This window comes from Apis cerana, linkage group LG7 (assembly GCF_029169275.1).
Source record: "Apis cerana isolate GH-2021 linkage group LG7, AcerK_1.0, whole genome shotgun sequence".
Classification (NCBI taxonomy): Eukaryota; Metazoa; Arthropoda; class Insecta; order Hymenoptera; family Apidae; genus Apis; species Apis cerana.
This window is the reverse complement of record NC_083858.1, coordinates 11,529,312-11,554,499: the sequence shown is the minus strand read 5'-3', so window position 1 is coordinate 11,554,499 and position 25,188 is coordinate 11,529,312. Positions and strand designations below refer to the sequence as shown.

The window sequence follows — 25,188 nt, the reverse complement described above, 5'->3', positions numbered from 1 at the left end:
GATGCCGGAGGGTGCAGTCGCGCCACCGACGACGACGAGTGCTACGAGGGGGATGATACTGCGGCTACCTTCGCCTTCCCTCGTTTCACCCCACCCCGTCCCCGAATATTTAATTCATCTTAGACGACACACTTTTCTCTCCCCCTCTTTTCTCTCGCTTCTCCTTCTGTCTCTTCGTTTCTGTAAACAGGCTGCTGTTCCGTGCGATTCTCCACCGCGTTATTACGCCGCAATACTATTTACAAGGATGAGGTCACGTTTCGATCAAAAAAATTTTCCCCTTTCTTTCGCAGCCTCCCCATTATTTAACCCCTATTCCTTTTTTCTTAATCGCAAGAATTACATCAATCCCTCGGCAAGTAACGTGAAATTCAGAGCGAGAAATTTATCCGTGAAAAGTTTCCCAAGTACCACGGGAAATTATCGCCATCGAGATAGTGCCTTTTCCCTGGAAGGGGTCGTACGATGTGCGCGTAAAAAAAAGTCGTCGATACGAGAGAGAGAGAGAGAGCGTAGTTAGTTTTCCGCCCGTCCCCCCTCCTCGCCGTTTTGTTTTTTATCGGCCGCCCATGAGGAGTACGTATGCTGTCAGATCAAAAGCATGAAAATGCGGGGGAGCTGCGGCTGCGTCCGGCAGAAACAATGAAAGCAAATACGGGCAATGGAAAACTACCGTCACAAAAGGACGAAAAAGCGGTCATTGCGAGTTACAAAGGACCACGCGCGGAAAAGTACTGTGGATTTCCAGTTTGGGCAAACACCAAGGCCGAGTGAAAGAAAAAAACACACGCACGTACATATATATATAGAGGGGGGAGGGGAAGAGGCATTTGGGAAAGGAAAGAGAAGGAGGAGGAGGAGGAACAGGTACGATATTGCCGAAAAACCGCCGACTCGACGTATCGGTGATCGCGTGCCGTGTCATTTGCTCGGTAAAACGTACGTTCGAAACGCAAATTGATAGAAGAGGAGGAGAAGGAGGAGGAGATCGATGGACGATTCCACTAATCGCGTCCACTGATTTCGCGTAGACGATAAAATGGAGGAGAGAAAGAAGAGAGAAGGTTCGCGCGAACGAAGGAGGATCGTTTTTGCGATGAAGAGGAATGACGGAAATATAATCGATCTAACGAAGTAGGATAGGAATCGGATGGAGAATGTACGGCGTATCGACTGGGGAAGACCCAGATGTGTTGGTCGGGCACGGGAAAGGCGCAGATGCGAGACAGTAACGCGACATTACCCGGGTATTCGCGATTCAATTCGCAAACACGTGGAATATTTATACCTGCGAGCAGTCAGATATGGAGGCTTCGTTCGGATCCGGTATGACACGTTGGGAAATTGTGCAATTTTTGAGATCGATGCACATCTTAACGATCCATCCTTCCATCCACGATCGTGCCACGACTCTTCCAACCGGTCGTTACTTTCGCCAGAGAATCAGAATTTCGTTAACCGCTGACATTTCGAGCCAATTAACTCCTGATTCGCCGAGATTGCTCGTTATCATCGACGAAATCCGATTTACGTCATTTCTTATTTCGCCTATGATGTAAATTCCTTTACGTTATTATTGGAAATTCGTTCTCGGGCTAATTTCACGGAGAGAGAAAGAGAGAGAGGGGAAAAAATAATTACTCCTCGTTAACGTTCTCATTTTTGCATAATTATCCGTACGAGTACGAGTTTCTTCCAATCCTCTCCTCCGACGACTGAGAACCTGTTTGCATCCGAGGCGAGTAAAACGAAGAAACGAAGAAAATCACCTTTAATACGGCTTATTCCGCATCACCGATTCAATTTCTGCGCGCACGCAGCGGAACACGTGAAGCGCGACGACACGAACGCGAGAATAAGTTTCGTGCCGGACGGCCATTTCTGCAAACGTAATTGCGAAAAAGAGTTATTCCCCTGTCTGGCCGCCTTTCACCGAAAGCGCCACGCAACTCGGAGCCATTGACTACAAACCGGAGATATTCGAGCATCGAACGTTGCTTTTCGAATCTACGATCTTTACAAGCGAGAATCCTCCTTTCCACGCCACGATATCTACGAGCACGCGCCAAGCGTCGTCCCGGGGAACGGTCGAACACGGCAAATGATTATCGCCTCCAATATAATTTAACGACGGGCAACGTGAATCAGAGAGAAAAGTCTTCTTAGCGCGCCTCTCATGCGATCGAGCAAGGGGGAGTTCGATTTTTTCGATCAAACGTTGAATTGCACTTCACACACACACATACAAAAATGTAATTTCCCAAAGTAAAGTAAAAAAATAACGAACGTTCGATTGGTCAGTCGGTAAACTTCAACACCGCGTTCAAGTTTAATCAACGAAAAGTGGGATCCAGACACGTTCGAATCCGGGCCGAGTAATTCATTATTTCGATTACGAGGGGGTTTTCACGTGTCGGTGAACGCATCATTATGATTTTTCGAGTGCACAACGATCGAAAAAGACAAAAAGAAAAAAGGAGAAGAGAAAGAGAGAGAGGAGGGGAGAAGGAGAAAGGGAAAAAATGGACGAGCGCACATTTGCATTCTTCCGTCTTAATTTGCGGCAGCGGAGCGACAGACGGTATTTCCAATTGAACACGCGAAACGACCCCAGGGGTGGATCGGTGGCATCGATACAACGGTACACTCGAGGAACGAGTGCTCCGTGCACTTTGAATCCTCTATCCTCGTGTCCATTATACTCCGAACCACTCTCGCGGCGTGCACGCTCGTATTGCCGGTAATAATTCGTACGTCTGTCTCCGAAGGGGGGAAGTGTCGGGGGGGTTCGAGAGAAGAACAAACGACAAGTGGGAACACGTGCAACGATCCCGTATTTGATATCGGGAGTGGCGCGTTTCGCTGCACTTCTCCCTCCCCTGTTGCCTTCAATTTATTTCACCTTCACGTCCCTAAACAAAAGATCGGTTCTTACGGGGCTATGGGTTCTCCGCGATTGTCGCCGTTTGTCAATCCTTGTCGATCGTTTGTCGTTCGGGCAAACGGTCTTCTTCTCCTCCCCCCCAAAAAAAAAATATTGCGAAACGAGCAGAGACAAATTTCTCGAACAGTTAAAATTTGAATATAGTTAGAAATACTTGGATCGATCGAGAAAGATAAATTTTTACTAAAATTTCTTCTCGAACGAATCTTCAATTCGAGAGTTAATCGTACACATTGAGATCGATAAATATTTAAACGAAGATTCAATCGCGATAAAAGACGCGTTAACGAGGGAAGACTCGTGGAAAACGAATAAAACTGTTTACCAATTACTTATCGGTGGAAACGAACCAATTGGTTACAATCATCGAGTGGGCGATTACTAAGATATTACCCGGCCACGATATAACCCGACGGATTGAAAGTGACTGCGCGAGCGAGTTCCATTTCCCTCCCTATTTCGGTAAATTGAACGGGGTTAATGAGACCGGGTATGCGTGTACATATATCGTTCCATGATCAGAGAAACGATCGGTAAGAAGAGCGTAATCAAGCGAGCACCGCCGATTCGGTTTCCCGTTCATATTCCAAATTGCCGTCGCCTCGTTCCTATTATGTCCGAGCTAGTGATATCGAGAGCCCGCTAATTCATGTACGTTGAAAATATTGCACAGCCTCGAGAGAGAGAGAGAGAGAGGAGGGGGGATAAAAGTTGAATTTCCATAACGAGCGCGAAAAAAAGAGAGGGGGTGTCGGGATATCGGTGAGGCGAAGCGGAGTGAAAAAGGGGGGAGAAGAAGAGACTAAGAGAGAGGGAAAGCGTGGCGTGCATTGAGCGGAGCGCGCACATCTGCCGTTGGTTGCGCGCATTGTGCTGCACGCTGCGCTCGTCCCCGCGATCCGCAACCACGACTCGAAAGGGGTAAGGGTGGATACGAGGAGGAATCGAGGGAAAGCGAACAAAGAAGGCACGAGTTGGAGAACGAAAGGGAGAATCTACTCCTCCCTTCTGCCTCATGCCAGACCTTTATCGAGTTATATCGTCATATCGTCCTACTACCTGCCGGCCGATAAATCCGAACGAGCCCTTTCACCGAGGCATCCGCTCTGATTTATGATGGAATTAATATTAGATCCACCGAAAATATCGTCGATATATCGGGTTACCTCCCTCCTCCTCCGGGGGTAATGTCGGGCCGAAAAAAGAAAGTGTACGCGCACGAGCCAGCCATCCCCTCAGGTCGAATCGAGAGTATCGGATATACTTGTGTGAAATATGCCTGCGCGAAATATGCCCCGCGAAGGGGAGCTCTGCGTAATTTGATTTATCCATTCGTTTCATTCGATTTAAATACTTCCTCTGCGTACACGACTCGTGGAATGGAAAGGCGAAGTTTTCTCTTCGAGTAGCGAGACGGCAAGACTCGAAGAGAAGAATAGTCTTGAACCATTCCTTATATATATATATATATATATATCGGAAGAAAAGAACGTATCGACTTAGATGGCTCAAGTTGTAGACCAATCGTCTGAATTCGAATCTTCCGCACGAAAAATCCGATCAACGATTTCTTTCCTTCTTTCTTTCTTCCTCGCTCCGCAAAAGAGGCGTCTTGATATACGAATAAAATTGACGCGAGGCAAAGACGTCTCTAAAATGCGCATTGAAAAATTGGTATCCGAGACGAGGTCCTTCCCGCTCTTCCATGCCCAGATCCTATTCCGCTTATAATCTCGGCTGCATTTTCCACAGTGACGCGTCACGTTACGTATTTATATCGCGCCCAATGCCTTCACGTCGGTGGATATGCACCAACCAAGAAGCTCGGCAACGACGAGATCTTACAATCGTGGCGCCCATTAATAATTTAGTCGAGAGTCGAACAAAAGGGCGGTACTTGAATTTGATGCTACCTCTCCTTCTCTTCCTTCGTTCGTAACCCCTTGTATCGCGATATATGAATCCTTTTCAGAGGATGGCGTCCACCCTCTTCACAGAAAATCCGGGGAACGGACGGGGATGAAAATGGGAGCTTACACGGCGATTACAGGTCCCCCTCGCCGGACCCTCGGGCCAGTTAGCCTACATCCGAATAACTTTTGACATCGCACTCGACCGAATAAACCGACCGGTGGCCCCATTGTTCGACTCGCGATGAATTAATGATCCGCCGCGGCCGTGATGAAATTCGTTCGCCCGTCCAAAATTAGCCGAGCAACGTCGTTCGGTTTTTCCCGCTCTCTTTGATGTCCTCACGGTCCGCTGTGTCCCTGCGTGCAACGCAATTTTTCGAACGAAATACACGGAGCTAACTCGTCACCATTTTTATTCTTTAATTAACCGGCGAAACGCGATTAAAGAAACGTTTTGTAAGCCGACCTTTTGTCCCGATTAAAACGGAAAAGCGATTGTCCCCTGTTTATTTATTTTTTTTTTTTTCCACCATGACGAACTGTAAGCGTACTAATCTATTTCTACATTTCCGTGCACCGATGCACAGGGCAGGATTCACGCCGAACCTTTCGATCACGATGCGCGCTTTGTACCGATGCCTGTTGGTCGGCTGCGTCGGACGATCGCGATCAAAGATCCTTGTATTCGAACCACGCCTTACACGCGTCCCCGGATTTACATACGGGGTTACGGCTCCATTCGCGGGCAAAATGAAATAATCTCGTTATGTAAATGGACACGGCGAACGAAACTCGTCGCACGACCACTTCCTCTCGCTTGTTTCGCGCTTGTTTTCCACCCGCTATCTCTATTCCCGCGAGGGAAGGCAGGGAGAAAAAAGACCTCCCGTATCATCGGCGCCAACCCATTCTCCCCTTTTTCGCTCTCCCCTCGTCCTCGCTCGTTTCTTGAAATCGCGAGCCCCTTAAGACTTGCTACGCTCATTTGAATACAAGAATTTCTCTATTACCTCTCTTCTCGCCTCTCTCCCGTACACCTCGTCGATCCTGCTGCAATCCTACGGGGGAATACTATCCAGGACGCGTATCTCCAACGCGTGTCCCTCCTCTCTCTCTCTCTCTCTTCAACGAACGAAGGAATAATAAACGTGCGGCGACGCAAAGAAGTTAATGGGAACTTGTAAAGTTAATTAAGAAATGATAATAACTCACCGGCCGCGACGGGATTCCTTATTTATGCGGGGCCAACCTCGGGTAATGGTGGATATCGTTGCACGGTCCATCGTAACTCGCGTGACGGTAGCAGCGCGGAGCGAAGATTATGACACCAGCTCGTTATTACTCGGCTGTAGGCTTCTAGCACGGCCATTCAGCACGAGGCATCGCGCGGCCAGCCTTATTACGAGTGCAACGCGCGATTCATCGTAAATTAAAGGAACGAAGGGAGCAATCAGCAATCTCTCGCAATAGACCGGCGACGGAGATAAGGCCGCTCGTTGAATCTCGTTTAAACAACCGAGTGGACGAAGGGAGGGAGACGCGGCTCGTTCCCCTCCCCTTATTTCTCCTCCGGTTGCAAATTCTTCTTCCATCGTGCACCGGGGGTCACCGGTTAAAATACTTTTTTCCAACCAACTCTCTCCGCGACGGACGGATGACGAGGATTCGCCGGATAAATAACGCGGCCGAGTCGTTGCCTTTACCGAGAAGACCTTTCCCGTTCTTTCGTTGGGAAGCCAGTGCTGTTCCTCCTTTTTTTTCCCATCCGGATACGTGCAGCACGCGTTGCGTGCAGCGTGCAGCAATTTTAATGAATGCAAGTGTTCGGTGTAAAAAGTGTACGATCTTTGGGAAGAGGTAATGTGTTAAAATTATAACTTTTTTTTTTATTCCCGTCGAAAACTCCTTAGTTTTTGAGGATACCTCGGCTTTTGAAAGCGAGGCGTAAGTATTCCTTTGCGCGTTACTTGTTTCTCCTGTGCGCGTGTTGTACACGTGAATAATACAAAATTTGTTTTTCGTAAGAGATAAGACGATTCCAATCGAAAGAGGGAGGGAAAAAAGGGGAAATTGATTACGCTTCATCCTCTCATTCCTCGATTTTCTTTCTTTCTTACAGCTGGTACTTTTGACAAGCAATTCTCGTTATTAAAACTGGACACCCTCCATGCTATAAGTTCTCGTTTTATATTATTATTATACCCGCTCTATACGTATCACAATTTATTTCTCGCGTAACGCTTCTCGTTTCATACGATATTGCGCGATATAATATAATTACTAATCATTAGCTATAAACGTTCTCCGGAGATTTGTTGTTGGTAAATTACTCGTTAAACCGCGTTATCTAAACGCGCATCGGCCTCGGTCCAAGTATCGGCCGCGATCGTTTAGCGTGCAAGATGAATGAACGTTATCCGTATTGAAAAATAGATTGAAAATCTATAATGAAAGATCTTTCTCAATCCATCACGTTACCGAAACAATGATGAAGTTTGTTAGACGTATATATATTTGTATTTTTTTTTTTTTTTTTGCGTGCACGAATATTTGTCGTTCCACGGTATACTCTCTATCTTGCTGCACGTCATCGAGTGTTTGATCGATTCACGGATGGATATCGGTCGCGGGATAAATAAAAGCGGACAAACCGGAATACACCTTTTCCCCTCTTTCTCCTTTTTTTTTTTTTCTTTTCCTCTCTGCTCCGCCCCATATTATTCCTTTTCAACCCCGATTGTTCGACTTTGTTACGAGCACACGCTCATATTAGATCGCGTCGATTTCATTTTCAATTCAGCGCAGTTTCCACCCTTTTGCGCTCCAATATAATTATACGGGGATAATTATATCCTTTTGGAAAAAGCAAGAGCAAACAACGCGAGGCGGAGAATCGATGAAAATACGGAAGTGGAACACGCGCGGCTAACCTTACCGTCGCGCGGCTGTTAATTTATATCGGTAGTCATTAATAGGAGAATATTGATAAGCGCGGCCACTGTTGAACGACCGGGAGGAGACCAGATGCGCGGTTCTTCAAACGATTATAGCCGGACGACACGACGCGATTACATTACGGTCATTCGGAGTTCTCGATTAGCGGGCAATTAATAAAACCGATAACCGAACGCGGAAAGTCGGTTGGCGCCAATCGTTCAGCGATAAATGGCGAACGTAGGAAGGACATCGTTTCAGAGAAATCGATAATGAGCTCGCCTCTTTCCCCCATCGGTAAACCGAACGGAACATTTACTCTTTTCTTTTCGCCATATTCGCCGTACAGCTCCATTCGCTCTCTCCTCCCTTTCTCCTGTATCTTCTTTTTTCCTTTTTTTCGCGTCCTCCTCTCCATCATCGTATCTCCCTTATCGATAATTCGTGCTTCCGCTGTCGCTTGTCTTCCTGCGACGTAATAACAAGGAAGGGGATGATAATAAGCAAGGGAAATTTTTGGTTTTAAACGTGCGCTGCCTTTTACACGGAAAATCGAATAGTAACACGACACCGAGGCCGGTATATTATCTTCCATTAGCGAAATCTCATCGCGCCAAGCCTTAATTATCATTAACGACAGCGAAATCGATAGCGCTCCCCCCCTCTCTCTCTCTCTCTTTCTCTCTCTGGCCGAGTTGTACACGAGCTCGTCAGGTTTCATAGAGCGCATCGATAAGCTTCCATACGGAGCTTATGGAATAATTCCCAATAAGGGGGAAGAGTCGAAGAAGCGAACGATTCGCAAGGGGGAGTTCATCCGTTTTCTTTTTTTCTTTCTCTTTTTTTTTTCTTGCAGACACGCGCCACCAGCACACGCTTGAAAACTCGCGCGCATGTAAATTCTCCGCCGTTCCTCCACCCTTGCTTCCCTCCCCTTTCGAAGATTCCTTTCGCGGAAACGAGAAAACGTGGTTGTACAGAAATTGCTTTGCCGTGTTCCGCCCGGCGTATACGATCTCTTCTCCCCCCCCCTCCCTTGTCCCCCACTTTTTCCTCTCCATTTTCTTACCTCGGTCACCCAGACACGCCGTTTCCACCCCTACCAGACACGACAAAGGTCTGTGCATGAATGGAATTCGGCGTCGAATCGTAACGCGCCACCGTGTACTTCTCCCTCCCTCCCTCCCTCCCTCCCTGGGAAAAAAGCGGGGGATGGGGAGCCGAAGTTTTCACGGATTTCACGGCTACACCGAGCTGCGATTACTTTTCTTCCGCTCGCTCGAACCTCGTTTTATATCGATTCGATACGGTGCGTTTATAGAGAGCAAAAGAGAGTAGAAAGGACAAGTGAAACGTGGTCGAATTTACTTTCTCGTAGCTTTGGATGGATATTGGATGGATCGGGAGAAGACGAGAAGCGTAATATTTTTCCCTTTTTTTCGATCTACCTACGGCACGCGCGCGGGTCGTATACGTTGATTAATTGAATTTAATCGAAAAATAATATGTCGGCTTTGATTTTATGCGAATATAAAATTTCTCGATAATTTTGTTAAGGGATGAAAAGTTTGCGAGGATGTTCATTTTCTTTTGGACTCGTCCTATCGAATCCCTCTCTCATCCTCGGTTATAAAATACTTTTATAATGGTTCCTTTGCGTTTCGTCCAAACAAAAACTTACGGTGAAGTATATAAATGACCCGACTTTACGAGTTGAATGCGTGTATATACATATATATATATAAAAGAGTTATTATAATAAGAATTCTCCTTTATGAACAAGAATACTTTCATAATTGTATCCCTTATCCAACAAACGACACATTTTTATCGGTACTTTTTAACGATGATAAAATACGACGATTAAATTTCTTCCTACCCACCTTTTTTCCTCGACTCTTTTTCATTTTTCCCGACCTTCCGAACTTACAAATGCTCGCATCGATCGTTTGCACTGCTGCCTCGCACTTCGGATTAAACGAATCTTTTCAAGGCCATTTAAATTTGCGAACGGGAAAGCGAACTTACTTCGTATAACCCGATAATCAAAAGTGAAAGCGAAACACTCGTAACTGTTCCGGATAGATGGATTTGCACGTCCGATTAAACTCTGGCCGTCTCACCGCGAGATGCTCGAAAAGTAACGAAAAGTTCGTCATCCGAAAATTCTTCTGCCCTTTAAGAGGCAGAAGCGTCGCGTACACACACACACACATATATATATACACACGTACATGGTCCCGCGTCTGAAATTCCTCTCGCAGCTCTCCCTATCCCCGCAACCACCCGGCTTCTTCTGCTCTTTGCCTCTGTCGAGGAATATTAATTACGACCACTTCACAAAAGACACCGACCGGAAGTTTTTGCCGGCTATCAAATGCAGAACAGGTTAATTAAATTCTCACCGCTCGCGGCTCGTAAAGGAACGCTGCGCGCACCGTTGGCCCGCACAATGCCTCGGGTCAGAACACTTCCAGTTTCTGTTAATTAGGCACACGGTGAATGGAACTACACGTTCGTAAAACGCTTCGACTCGCGTTATTGTCATCTATCGCTCGAATCCTTCGTCGTCACGTGCCATCGAGGCGGAGATCGAGAGAATCCGACGAGTCTGACTCGAATAATTCTCCGGATTCTTCGCCGATTGTCGACGATACGTGCGATAAAATCGAATCGAATCATTTTTATCCCTTAATTGCGCGTGTTTTTCAACTCGGTAATTTCCTTTCCCCACGAATCCTGATAAATAAACCGGCGCACGTGGGAAACGTTAAGAAATATACAACGTTTATCGTAGCGAACACGGGGTGTATTTATAAAGCGAGATATTCGTGCCCGAAAATGGAGCGCAACAGGGAGGGGGAGGGTCTTTGTTGGCGATTGACGAATCCAGGAAGTCGCGGAATAATCAAACTAATTAGGCGATACCATCGATGCACGGTCAGCGAGGATTGATTTCCACGGATCTACGGACAAAACCCCATAAGCGTAATTGGATAGAGAATACCGGGCGCGCAGTTTATATTGATCGGAATGTTCGCATCAACGATGTAATCATATTTGTCCAGGCATGCTTTGGAGCCCATTCCATTGTGTTTGCTTAATAATTATGGATCGATTTTGGTATTGGATAATATTGACCCCTGTTCCCGCCACATATCACTTCGTTGCGGCGCATAAACGGATAACGGCTGACCGCAATCTAGTGCAATCTGGCTAAAAATCATCCCGGTATGCTAAGCGCCGTTTCACCCCCCCCTCTCATCGTCGATCTAATCGCCATCGCGAAACGTTCACGTATTCTCTCTCTCTCTCTATCTTCTCCACGCGTTTCATCAAATATATTTTCAGAATTCGGGGGTTTATTACGGGAGGAGGTAAAATACACGCGGAAAATAGAAACGATACGATTGTTATCGGGAATTGTTTCGGGTTTACACGCGAAAAATGAGGCGAAATTTGACATGAGTCGGCGCAGTCGTGTTGTTCACGAGCACGGCAAGTTTTAATTAACGGGCGAAGCTGGCCGAGGGTGTTGCAGAAACCTCAATGCATTTCCCCTACACCCACGGCTGGTCCATGGCTGATCACTCCAGAGGTATGTAACTTTATGCGCATGTATGCAACGATGGTGGCCTATAAACCCTTCGGGGATTACACGCGCAGATGCGCGTAAACCCGGCGCTGGATAGTCGCCGGACATCAGGCATCGGTTATTTGGTCCGTCAAAAACGGCAGCGGCGGGATTCAAGGGCGAAGATTTTTCGAAAAGCGCCCGAACGAGCTTTCGACCGGACCTCGTCGCGACGGTTTCCCTTTCGACCATTTTCGACAATCGCGTCGCTATTAATTGCGAGATATATATACGTATATACAAATCCGGAAACTAATTCGTGGTAGCGGCGTAGTTGATACGTAGTTGAACAAATGATTCGACTCGCCGCGCGAAATTATTCATGATTCATCCGGAAATTATACCCACCGGGTTGTAATTCTACTTGAGCCTCTCCCAGTTGTGCATTTCACTGCTCTGAATTTATGATGTGTCAACATTGACCGTAAACCGGCAAAGCGTAAGACGACGTGGTGACATTCGTCTGCGAAATTCGTGGAAACTTATCTTAACGATCGATCACTTGCAATTTCGTCGGTGGAATTATTATCGTTACTTAGAGCGAAGCGCTTGATAAAATTCAGGAAGAATCAACGGTTGCTTGAATAGCACTATTAAAAACCATTATTTCGAGAAAAAAGAATTCCACGAAATATAGAGTACCTTGATCGCAGGAAATTTATGAAATTTGATCGAATTTCGAGAGCGGTTCGTATATTCGCCGCGATGGTCGACGTCGAAAAGTGTTCAGTGCAGGAGGAAGGTGTTACACGTATCGCAGGGGCAGCGGTGCATGTCGGCCTAATTGATTCCCAACGACGACGCGCACGTGTCACGCGTCATCAGCTGCAATGCTGCACACACGCACAGGCGCGAACACGATTCCGCTCCAAGTTTCGACTCGAAAATACGAAACACAGGAGGAGGAATTCTTCTTTATTTTAATCGGTCATCGTATCTCAGATCCGACACATTACTCCTCGCGCGAAACGAACTTTTAAAAGCGTCAACTTTTATTATAACTTTGCATCGCGTACAAATGAGGGAAACGAATAATCGCGGGCTCGATATCGCTGCTGATATTCCTGGTTAAAATATATCGCGTAAATATGGAGCACGGATGCGGCCGATAATTTTCCGGAAACTCATAGTTTCCCCCATTGTTCGATATTTTCTCCGTGTTGGCTACGATATCTCTTGCTCTGGCGAACGAGATACGTGTTATGCGCGTATTATCGGGGGACCATTCCAGCAATTGCTGGCCGATATCTTTCTTCGGCGCGCTCGTTTCTTGAATGCGTCGGAGATGGGAGCGAGAAATGAAAAGGGGATCGATGTAAATGAAAAGAGAGGAAAAAGAGAATTTCTTCTTCCCGATTACGACGCGAGCCTCATACAAGTAAAATTAACCCTTTCTTCTCCCCCCTCCCGATTTTTACCATTAATTAAAATTATCGAAGAATTCTAGATTACGTTTCAAACGTATAACCCATTCCAACAAAGACCAGTTCCAGCTCTTACCCGATTCTACGTTTAGCCGACTATCGAGAAAGAGATCTCGAAAAGAATACGACCGCGTAATTTTATGATACTGGAGGTTAGTGTCGACCTATAAAAAAAAAAAATCTAATTTAATCTCGCGTATAATATAATATATAATTAGAAAAAAAATTCGGAACGCAGCGTAAACACTTTCTTAAACGAGAAAGTTATCCGGCTCGACAATGAATTAGCCGATTCCGAGCGACAAGTGTTGGCCGTTCGTGCGTGACTACTTACAATCGGCGTTAGAAGGCGCATACACGCGCATCCACCGCGTGCCCGTTCGTTGCAGCGTTATCTTCGATCGGGGCGCGTTATTAATGAGCCCACAATGCGAACGGGTTGTGCGTATCCCCGACAGCGATACGATGTAATAAGGTATTATCGTTGCGCTTCCCCATTGTCATCCCTAGCACACGGTGGAAAGCTGGCCGCAACGACCTGCCGTGCCGAGATTCACGAGGAGAGATACTTTCCCCTCGGTTGGCTGCCGGGGTAATCCAATTTTTCTCGTTTCACTTTTTTCATTGGTGAACTTCGTTTCGAACTTGTAATCTCCTAGATTGAATATATAACCGCCAAAGGGACTATATATATATATATATATATTATATGTACGTATATACGCGTATATATTCCGTTCGATGTACAAGCTGCATTTTATTAGAATAGTTCGCTCTAAGTTTTTTAATAGAACGCTCTTACCATACACGCCGTATATATCCTTTCTTACCTAACCGGTAACTTCTCTTTTTTCTTTTACAATAAAGCTCGAGTTATATAATAAGAAAAGAATACCGAGCCAAGATAAATACTGCCGATGAAATTTTCGTGGAGGGCACGGAGGGGAGAGTTAGAGAGAGAGGGTATATAAGGATGATGTAATTTTTCTACAGCCATTAGTGCATATCGGCTTTGAGAGATTACATCCCGTGGCACGGGAAATCGGCGGATAATGCCGCAAGGAGAGTCTGAAGACGACGCGATCTTTTTATCGATATCCTGCTCGTTCGCCTCTCGTTTAATGAGAAAGAAAGAAAGAGAGAGTGCAAGTCGACGCAGCTCCCGTCAAAGGAATGTCGTAAACGGACAAAAGGGGATTCGAGACGACGAATAAACAAAAGCGACGGGAATCGAAATAAAAAATTTTCGCAACGATACGAGGTGGAATCCGTTTCTTTAAACGGATCCCCCTGATGCGTTTCTCCGCTCGAAAGAGCGAAAACATCGTTATCGAAAGGAAAGGAAAGGTGAAAATTTATTATCAACGGTTGAAACTCTCGGTTTGAATCGTTTCGTCGTACGTGGAAATTCCATTGGAAACGCGACGGTAACTTCAGTAGCCACGCTCCCGCCCCGCGTTTTCGACTCCCGCCATATTTTCCCCTTTCATTAGGCGGCGAAAGCCACGTGATTAATGGAGTTCGGTTACCGCGCGGTTTTCATCGCGGTACCCCCGACGGCCCCGTCAGTCACCAGTTACGTGAACCGCGACACAAACGCGTGGAAACGGAAAGGTTTAACGGGTGAAAGGCGCGGGAAGGGGAGGGTTTCGCGCGATCGAAACACCACGAGCGTGACTTTGAAAATCGAAAAGGGGGGGGGAGGGGAAAGAGGGAAGAAAAAAGAGGGAGAGAAATCGGAGCTGCAGCGTGTCAATAGATAGGGTTCCAACGAGGAGACCTCCACTCATCGCTTTGCGACTCTCCCTGTTCACGCGAAACGTCGTCTTATAAACGAGTCGACGCGAGTTGCGAGGCCGTCTACTGCGAGATCCGCGTGTGAAGAGGAAGAGGAGCGCGCTTGTGTATCCGCGACACAAAACACTTTTATACGAGTGCGCATCGGCAGCTATATGATCCACGCGCGGAGCGACCTCGGCCCCTCCGGCTCCTTTTCACCAGTGCACATAATGCGATCTCGTTTTATTTTGCGCCTCCCTCCCCCGTTATCGTCTGCGTTCGCATAACGCCGCCGGCTGGCGCTCGCGAAGAAGGGAGAGAGGCGAGGGAGAGGAAAGAGGAAGAGAAGTCTCGTCCCTTTTTCAACGCTTCCTCGTCTTCGCGTAAAGCAAAGTCAAGTGGATTTCTCTCCGACATTCTTGCGCACCTCTGCGCGAAACGCGCTCGTACGTTAATTCCACGTACCGGAGGCTTATGCATTCTTTTCCCGGCCGTATTTTTTGATTCGCGCGGGGGAACGAAGGAAAAGGATTATTTTTCCCAATTTAGCTGGCGTAATTCCATTACGAGAGAAAATATTGGAATATTTAAAGAATATTTAGCAACGGGGAGAAGATCGCGGATATAAAATAGAATCAACGGTTACATCGGAGCTTTTCTACATTTTCTTTAAAAGTCTTTGAACTTCTTCTTTTGTAAAATATTCCACGCCAAGATTCATTGTGGACGACGCGAGTATATCCTCGACACATGTCGGATCATAATCGGGAGGTTAACCATCGGCGGAAACGACGCGACGAGTCGCTATCGATCGTTAGGTCGGCGTCGTTGGGAGCAACACGGTGCGTGTAAGAGAAAAAGGAGTCGCAAACGTATGCCACTCGACCCCTCCAGCTAACAAATTGCTTATTGCCACATGCTCCGCTCTCACCGTGCACGAAAATGGGTCGGGTGGTTGCGTCCGCCTCGCAAACACTCGATGCCAATCTTCGCCCATCGTTGCGTTCCACGTTTTTCCTCGTTTCCTTGGGGGGAGAATTGTTGCCGCGGTAAAAGCGCACACACGAGTTGACGAACGGCAAAGGGAGAGTTGGGCACGTTCGTAATTCTGCGGTCCATTACAAAAAGTCGAGAAAGGATCGTTGTTTCGTTCCCCCCTTCTTTCCTCTAATATAGACGGAGTCTGGAAGGCTTATGATACGTATTCGCGACGTTCCCTGTTCACACACGCATACGTTTCTTCCCTCCTTTTGTCCGCCTGCACCGAGGGAGGAGGTCGAGAGACCGGACCAAGAATACCCCGAAATATTCTTCTCGCGCATCGAGACATCCGCGTAGAGAGTTTCGGTTGGAACCCGAGCCATTTGAAAGATTTCAATTCCGGCCTCTCTCGCAGAGCGTACAATCGTCGGTGTAATCCGGCGATTATTCGATATCCGGAAGGGGATGGGAACAATCGCGACGAGCGAGCCAACGCCTCGACACACCAACTTTAATTCAATCAAGCGGCGAGTCTCTATCACGATTGATCAATATTTGCCGCGCGATAGTTCCCGGTTATGATTTTCAAGTTTTCGGTTACGGATGTACCAGGACATCGATCTCTCGCACAGAGAGAGATTTCCGCACCAAGAAGCACCTTGCGGCTCGGCAAAAATCGCTCGATCACCGATCGATACGACTGCTATTGGCAGGAGAGAGAGACAGGGAGAGAGAAGGGCAATCCTCGATAAGGAGGTTGGAACGAACGAGCGCGAAATAGGCGGACGAAAGAGGCGAAGAAGCGTGAGACACGCTGCACTCGTTATCTTACATATACCGATATCGCATCACGCGTCTCCGCCCGATCCCGTCCCCGTCCTGAACAAATGTTTGCGCCGTGCTGCCGCGGACAGATAGTGGAAGGGTCCCGGGCGGAGTCGAGGAGAAGTCGCTTCCTGTTTGCCCTCCGTCTCTCGCGCGACAAACGTAGCAAGCGTAGACAAACGAGTCCACGATCGGCGGCCTCCACCGTTTCGGTTGGGGGCGAGTTATCGCCTTTCGGAAGTTTGCGCCCGAGTCGCAAGAGTTTCTTAGCGCGCGCTCAACCTGCACTCTCATAATGCATTATCTCAACGGGGATGTGCTGTACGCGAGGATGCTTCTCTCGAGATCCAAGTTGGCGTGTTTGCGCTCCCGGTTAGTCGCAAACACCGTTACGAAACACCGTTCGCCTATCGTTTCGTCAACGTCGTTAAGGGGAAAGCTTGGGAATCGATGCTGATAGATTCTCTCGATTATTAACGCTCACGTTCCAATGATCCAAAATTTTCTATGGATTTTTAACTTAATTATTTTCGATGGTAAAAAAAGAATAAATAAACGAAAGGAAAAGGATGCAATTGGATATGAAAATTTTCTATGCTAGAGCAGTAGTTAGATAGTAGGGGTTTTAAGATGGAGGACTAGCGCGAGTTAAGATCGAAGAAATATTATACGGTTAAAAGTATGTATAATGGATTATTTCTGGAGGCGAGCCACGTCGAGCTTAACGTTCTCGATATTTTTAATCTTAAAAACTGGATGTTTAATTTAATAGCAAAATTTGATATCTTCAAACCGAAGATACATACATTTTCTTCATCAGCATGATTAAAGAAAAAGCTGCGATTGATGGTAACGAGGACAGGGACGAGCGGCTTAACGTTCGGCTGACGTTTCGAAACTCGATACTTCGTTTAATACCGAGATCCCTCTTTCAAAGATGTTCCGCGTGTCCGCGAACATCTTTTATCGCGTGGCTAGATCGCGACTATTTATCTTCAACCGCAAGGAAAGTACGATTTCGTTAAAAATCTCGCTCGAAAAGAAATTCTCTCGCGAATGCACGTTCAGCGATGCGTTTTTAAAATATTTCACGGGCCTCTCTTTAAATACAAACAGGTCGGTAACGCAACGCCGCCGATAGGCGGCTCGCGGTAAACGAACGTTTTCATAATGGGTTAATGCAGGCGCATACATCACACTTGCCACGCATCGTGGTAAACGTTACTTTGACGCGCGTTGTTCGCGTTGCGAGATAACCCGTGGCGTTTAGCGAGAAAAAAAACACACGCGCGCGCGCCTCTCCCTTTTTTATCTTTCCCCCTCCCCCTTTTTTTCTTTCAACGCGACGGTTTATGGGATGGAAGCGGTATTAAGTTGCGATAAATAAAAAAGCGGTGGAAGTATGCTGGTATCGACGAGAGAGCATATTTCGCGTCCTAAGACAAATGATGTATCGCCCTTTAGGAAATATATCGGGCGTGAAAGATACGAGAGGCTGGTGTGTACGTGTGCGCGCGCGGAGGAGAGAAATTGGAAGGAGGCGAGGGGTGAGGGGATCTCGCCGAGGCTGGCATCGCTGTCTTTCACCGCGCGGTGGCGCGGTGAAGATCGATTCGCGGTTCTAAAAGCATAGGATTGTCGAACGAGGTCGATCACGGTACCAGTTTTATGTAACGTCGTGCCATTCTCGGATGGTCGGGAGCGATTCTATTGGTGGAAATCGGTGGATCGGTTTACGGCGCACGAGGCAGGCGGTGCTCGAGGGGATGGCTCGGCCCGGAACGACAACTCGAAATAGAGGCGGAGAGTGACGGTTACGATGATGCGGTCGCGAGACTATTTGGAAAGCCGCCGAGATACAAACTGTCGGACGAAGACGGGACGGTTGACCTAAACAACCCGCATCCGACGACGAGAGCGATCTCGTTGCCGAACAGGTGCCGAGCGAACAGGTTCCTAAATTAAACAACCTCGATCTCTCTGTTTGGCCAAGGATAGTTCCGAAGGTAAATTTAGCTATTAGTACAATGGTGCTGGAAATACGCACGGTATCCCTCTATGATAATCATTCCCCCTTCAAACGATTTTTCCACCGTTTTCTTTGCGATCTTCGAAAGGAAAGATAAATACGCGCTTCAGAGGGAGGTAGGCGGTAGCTTTTTACCTCTCCGACCAGTTAAAACACACCCGACCGACCACTCTGCTAAACAAGCATGCCTCTAATTATTTAGGTCGATCTACTCCGGGTAATGGACTCTTTGCTAAGCGGGCTACGACGTACGCGAAACGACACCATTTCACTTGGCGCGCGCGCGCGTGCGGAAACGGAACAAAGAAGTTTCACGCATTTTAATGGTAGGGACGATTAAAAAAGCGAGAGAATTGCTCGACGGTAATAACGAGCGAGCCGGTCGTCGAGTGCGATACCTACGCCCAGATACAGTCTCGTTTATCGCGAGAAATCCCTGCAAAAATGTTTACGAGAAAGCAGTGGTGTTTCTCCACTCCCCCTCCCCCTTTCCTGGGCGGCTGGAATCGACGTGTTAATCGCACGCGACGTTGACAGTACCGTGCAGCACAAAATGTGACCGTAATCTCACGCGCGTGATCGCTCGACGAACAGGCCGATTATTCATTACGCGCCCCCCTTCCCTCCGTTCCGACGTGACGATGTCGTGCACGCAATTACTCCGGGGCCACGGCTGGATAAATATTTTCCGTTCGAGCGAAATTAAGGTTTTCGGTACGTTGCGACGCGGCGGCACTAGCCTGGTTGTAAAGTGGCGCGGTAAATTGCGCCCTCGAGTACGCTCCTTCGAGATGACCCGGTGTCGTCGTTCGTTACGTGGGCCGAGCTTATAATTGGTAGGCTGCACTCCTTCCGTAATAAACGTCTCGGTAAATATTCGGTCGGTCGGAGTGGAGCGTTTCGTTGCGCGAAAGGTTCTCGGCCGTTGGGAACAGGTTGGATCGAAATGGCGCGACGGTGGTGGTCGGGTGCGTCGATCGAGCGAGCGGGGCGCAGAAACAAACGCTCGTAGGCCGACGTAGCTCGGGGCCATCGACGGAGAAGAGAAATTTCGATGCGGCTCGCGCGTTTGTTTGTTCCCGCGAGCTGCCCGGCTAATTCCTAAATAATTACGCTTTTAATTAGGTAACGGGTTGAAAACGGGTTGCTAATTTTCATTTAATTTCTGCCTTGTAACGCGTTCTATTCAACGGTACCACCAGGTTGGCCAGGTTGCCGGTTGGGAAATTTATTATCGCGGACGCGCGTAATTGAAAGTTGGCGAATATTTCACGAGATATGCGAGCAATTCCATCCCCCGAATCCTTAATGAAAGCTTATTAACTATCATCGCGGCCATAAATCCTTCGACGTATCGAGCGATCAAGTTTTTCGAGTCATCATCCCGCAATAGGATGCATCCGTTTCCGATTCTTCTTGTTCGTGGACATCGCGCGGTTGCGAATTTCGGGCTAGAAAACTCGTAAAATCCCTGCGTTTCCGACGATAGAAGTAACGATGGCATCGATATTCGAATTCGTAACAAATGACTATACACACACATATATATACATAGAGGGAACATGGGAACATTTCGCGATTCTATCCCCGCGGCTGTTCGTTTCGTGCGCGGTTCTTCGTTCTGCATCGGTAAAATCCGTTAATTAATTCACAAACGCACAAAGTGAATAGCAAATCGTCGCTCACGAATCCCTGTGTTAGCGGTTTTATCCTTCCACGCATTACGATATATATATATATAACGAATATATCTATGTACACACGGGATGAAAATACAGTTGCAACTAGTAGGGTGGAAAGACAGGTATCCAAGGGAAATAGAAGGGGGAGGGTAAAGGGTAGCGTTGCTCCGAAAATACGCACTTCGGGAATACATCAAAGGCAAAGTCGGACGTGCATATTCACTCGCCTACGTTAATTTGATTGTTCTGTTTATTTCTGGTAAATGAAATTAAAATAGCTCTACTTCTCTCCGGAGTTTCGGCGACAGAGGGAAGGGGTGAGGCGAAAAAGAGAGGGAGAGAGAAAGAGCGAAGGATGAGCGGAAAGAGAAAAAGAGAGGAGGGTGGACGGTGGAAGCTTATTGCGACTCCACCTTTTTAATTAAAGTTTGAAACTGAACTAGCGCATGCAAGAGGGTTCCGTGGCTCCGAGCGAAGAGGAGTACGGCACATAAAATAGTCAAGTGTAGCTTTCTTCCCGGCCGAGCACTGTCATCCTGCTTGTTTGACATTCCTGCCATTATAAAATGAATGACGGTGCAGCGTTATCCTCCTCCTACGTACCCTTCATTTGCTAATGAAATTCAGCGAGTTTGATCATATCGATCGGATCTCTAGCGGAGATTTCTGGAGATTTTAGTTTAGTTTTTTGCCCCGAATTTTTCCGATTTGATCGAATATTTTTAAATTGCGGCAATTTCCAAGATTTCCCTCGAATAACGAAATATAACGAAATTTCAACATTCTTGAAAACAAGGTTAATTTACATATCACATCCGTTATGTATTTATTAATAACGAAACATAATATCGCATCGTTAATCCTTCCGTAATATTACCTCATTTTTCAATTAAATGAAAACTAATCAACGAAAATCACATGTTAAATTGACAAACATTACATCACCATGGTAACAACGAGTATTCACGTGATGCATGAATAAAGTGCAATTCGCTCAAGTGTCCCGTATCTAATTCACCTTCATAAGCTTTATAGCGGCATTGTGTCGGAGCCTGGAGCAACCATTAATTTCGCTAATGGTTAATCAATAAACAAGCAAGTCGCGAATGGTATTCCAACGCCGTGTTGTACGTGTGTTCCTATGCTTTTGGTTGATCTACCGTCGAGGACGAGAGAAAGAGAGAGGAGAATAGACGCAAACAAGACGGTAAATAAACCATAAACCTGCCCCTGACGAGAGGGCATAAGAAAATAGGCACCTGTTCTACTCGATGTTCCGTGCGCACGAGCGTTCGAATGCTAGCAAAACCAGAGACGAACATCTGAGGAAGGTAGAGAGAGAAAGAGAGAGGAGAAAAGAAAGAGCAACCAAAGACGCGAGAACGAACAGGAAGAGAAATTATCGCGGAAGAAGCGCTATTTGTTATCAGTGCGAAGTAATATAATGGCTCATATGGCCGTTGATTGATGCTCCTACATTTATACAAAGTGTTCAACCCGATCTATATTCAGCGAGGCATAATTTAACTTCAACCCCGTTCTTTGTTGCTCGGGAGGAAATTTTGCAGACGAAGAAGAATAATATCCTTCGATGTCTACCGAAAATTTTCTTTGAACGACGCGAGCGAGGGAAGAACCGGCTCGAAGGAAGAAAGGAAAAGAATCCTCTTAAATCCACGCATTAAAACGAAAAAAATTACTTCGAGAGTAAGCGGCATTATGTCCGCGAATCGTTTCTTTTATTTCAACCGTATACGCGGGTCGAGGTGGTAAAAATATAAATAAATAAATATACGTATTCGAGGCGATTTGAAAATGCGTCATTCAGGTTGCAATTCACGTCCCCGCGACAAAGAGAAGCAATTTTCGCCGGAGCGGCGGCAATATGAACGTAAATACCGCCGATTACACGCGATTAATTATTTATGCGATGGCCGCTTTATTATCGGTGGAAAACGTTTGTAACTCGACGATTGTGCGAAACCGGCGTTCCACGAAACACGCGTATTATCTTGGAAAGATTGCACGACGGACCGTGTCCGCGAGCGCGAGAAGAATACGAGATTTATAAACCAACGCGTGAATGGATAGCGATCGTATAAGTGGTTGGTAAGGAGTCGTTGACATGAAGTACTAGTTTGAACGTAGAGTGACGTGCATGGTACACACTGTGTTACGCGAAGAGAATCGTTTATCGTGCGGAAGCAACCAGTGGTGCAGCAGTTTCCACGTGGCCTTATAACAAGAATTATGTCTCGTAACGATTAATATCATCCGGACGAGTATAGCGTCGATTTAAGCGAGTGCCCGATATATCTCGAAAAATAATAAAGATGGGAAAAATTATTTACGAAATGATGCTGGAAAATTTTGCGTTCGAATGTTTAATTCGAGTTTCTATATTTTAACGTATACATTCTGGTAAATTAACGTTAAAATATATCTTGAAAATGCTGTATATCACATTTATGAGTTTAAAATCATTTTTTCCTATCTTTCATATTTTTCGAAATATTTCAACGAGTTTATTTAAATTGTATTCACTGTGTATACGTGCAGACGGAATCGTTCTTGTTACACATTCGAGAGATTCGAGAAACGGTGCACGGATGTCCTTATCCTTTAGTTGTGATACGACGCGAGATAAGTGTACGAAACAGTTGCTAAAAGGTAAAAGATACGAGGAAACGCGAGTGAAACTTTTTTCGCGATTTTTCTTAGAACTGAATTGTGGATATACAATTCTTGGAATTCTTATTGTGTACGAAAGTGAGTGGAGCTAGAGATAAGAGTTTCTTAAATACGCGAAATGTTGTGTTCTTTTTTTGTTTATATTCTTGTTATATTGCGTCTATTCGTATGCTTATTCATGCTTTCATTTCGTATTCATTTCTGATTATTCTGATTTTATTTCCTATTTTCATATCATCGCGAATAATTAAAAATTAAAACGAGATTAATAGCAGAATAAATTCAACGACTTGTATTGTGAATTATTTTGAAATCATTACCATTATTTATTTATGAAAAATTTCGGAAGAAAGTATTTTAATATCTCGCTTTTAGTTTCTGGTTCAAAAAATGTGAATATTCTACAGTTTTTTATCGTCGAATGGAGGAAAAAATTATTTCAGAGCAAATATCTCTGAATAGAAAAGCAGAGTTGGATTTTCCATAGGTACTAATTGAACGAACCTCGTCTACTTAAATAATTTAAATAAAAAGCCGTTTCGCCATAATTCTAGATTATTCGAAAATTAATATACAGAGCTTATAAAAACTTTCTTATTCTCATAATTGTAAAATGTAATAATATCGTATTTAATTGCAAAAAGCATTTTTTTTTAATAATATCGAAACGAAATTTAGAAATAAGATAAAAAAAATTGTATTATATTTCATTACATATTTTATTCAATTTATTATAACTTATTATTATTATTATTATCATTATACGAATTGTTTGTATAATTATTTTCTACTCTATTAAAAAGAAATAATCATTCAATAAACGGATATGTGTCAGAAATATTTTCAAATGATACCGCCATTTGCAATTCAATAAACGGTTGAGAATGTGTAACGTACTTTTCTACGGTCGCACGAATAATACGCATAAATCTGTCGACCAAACTGCTCTCTAAATCGTATTTTTTCAAATATTTGTACAAAAATTTTAAAAAATTCTTTGAAAATAATATCATCTTTTCCTAATTTTAACAATAAATTATCTATATATAGAGAAATGAAAGATATAGAATGTATTTACGCAATTGTAAAACAGAGTATACATCACGTAGCGTATACTTATGCCGAGTGTGTCACGAATACGAATACGTTACACGTTCTAATATACATGAAACGACACACATGTATCACGCGCAGTATTCAAACGGAAATTCAACTTTATCGGTCTAAGAATATTGGCAGGAGGTAAAGGAAACACGTCGCCTTATGCACGATCAAGAATTCTAAACCACGCGTCAGAATCGAAGTCTGTCGAACTGTCAGTAACGATTGGAACTATCCTTCCTTCATAGGAACGTGTACGATCGAAATGGTGTCGAAGAACCGAGGAAAGCAACGAAAGTGAAAAAGAAAACAAAAAGAAAGAGACACTCACGTTTGGTGACAGCAAAAGTAACCGGTGTTCCTCGCGTTTTTGCGTCGCAGAATGCGCAGTATTGTTGATTTCCCCTTCCTCGTTCTTTCGAGCACTGTCTCCTTCGTTATGTTGCAAAGATATAAAGTATCACGCGCGTAACGTACAACTTCGCGACATGACACCGCACAGAAATCACTGATAAAAAGCTGCCAACGATTCACGATCCCCGAAATTACGTTTTATAAGACTGTAAGCGAATAAACGTGCTTGTACGGTTTTCGCGCGTTACCACGAACGAACGTGGGTACGGCCAATCGACGAAGGCAATGCGTACCCCTCGCGACCCCGTGACGAACTGAGGATCGCGCTGGCGGCGCAGCGCCACCGTGACCCGTGGCGACACCGTAAACTAAACTTGCACCCGTATATACCGCCTGCCGTGGGCCCGCACACGCGACTACGAAACGACTATCTTCAAAGTTTGAAAAAGTTACTCGTCCTTCGCATTTTCATTTCACGTGACACGATTTACTCGATCGTAAAACGAACAATTCGATCATCTTCGTAGTGCTTTCAAACTTTCGTTCGAACTCGTGCAATGGATGGATCAACGGATCACGAAATATCAACACGAATCCAGGTTACCTTTGTAAGTAGAAACAATTGTTCTAATTCTAATTTCTTCTTGCTACTGACGATTGAATTTTTAACGATTGACTTTCAAAACCACGTAACGATATTTTCTATCAACGTAATGAACGATCAACGTGATCAACGTTTCATGTATCACATGTATGTGTGCGTTCTTAAACTGCATAAAAGTGATTCGTGCAATTAAAACTAAAGTTAGACGATATAGGTGGAGACACTAGATGATAGTTATTACCAACCATCTTGAATTTCGACGTTAGGTTAGAAGAGTGAAAAGAACTAAAAAG

General features: G+C 45.5%; 1 protein-coding gene across 5 annotated transcripts in view; it reads right to left on the bottom strand.

The window, feature by feature from the left end:
- Positions 1–24,867, bottom strand: part of LOC107999222 (discoidin domain-containing receptor 2) — a 133,201-nt gene extending 108,334 nt beyond the window's left edge. For 2 of the 5 annotated variants that reach the window (XR_009830573.1, XM_062077206.1), the window contains exon 1: positions 6,070–8,787. Coding sequence is in view for 3 of the 5 variants with exons in the window: in XM_062077206.1 (XP_061933190.1) it covers positions 6,070–6,140 (71 nt within the window). In the remaining 2 variants the exon portion in view is untranslated. Of the gene's footprint in view, positions 1–6,069; positions 8,791–24,268 lie in introns of those variants that run through there. The other 3 variants (XM_062077209.1, XM_062077208.1, XM_062077207.1) reach the window with 3 other exon arrangements.
- Positions 24,868–25,188: the final 321 nt, after the last annotated feature.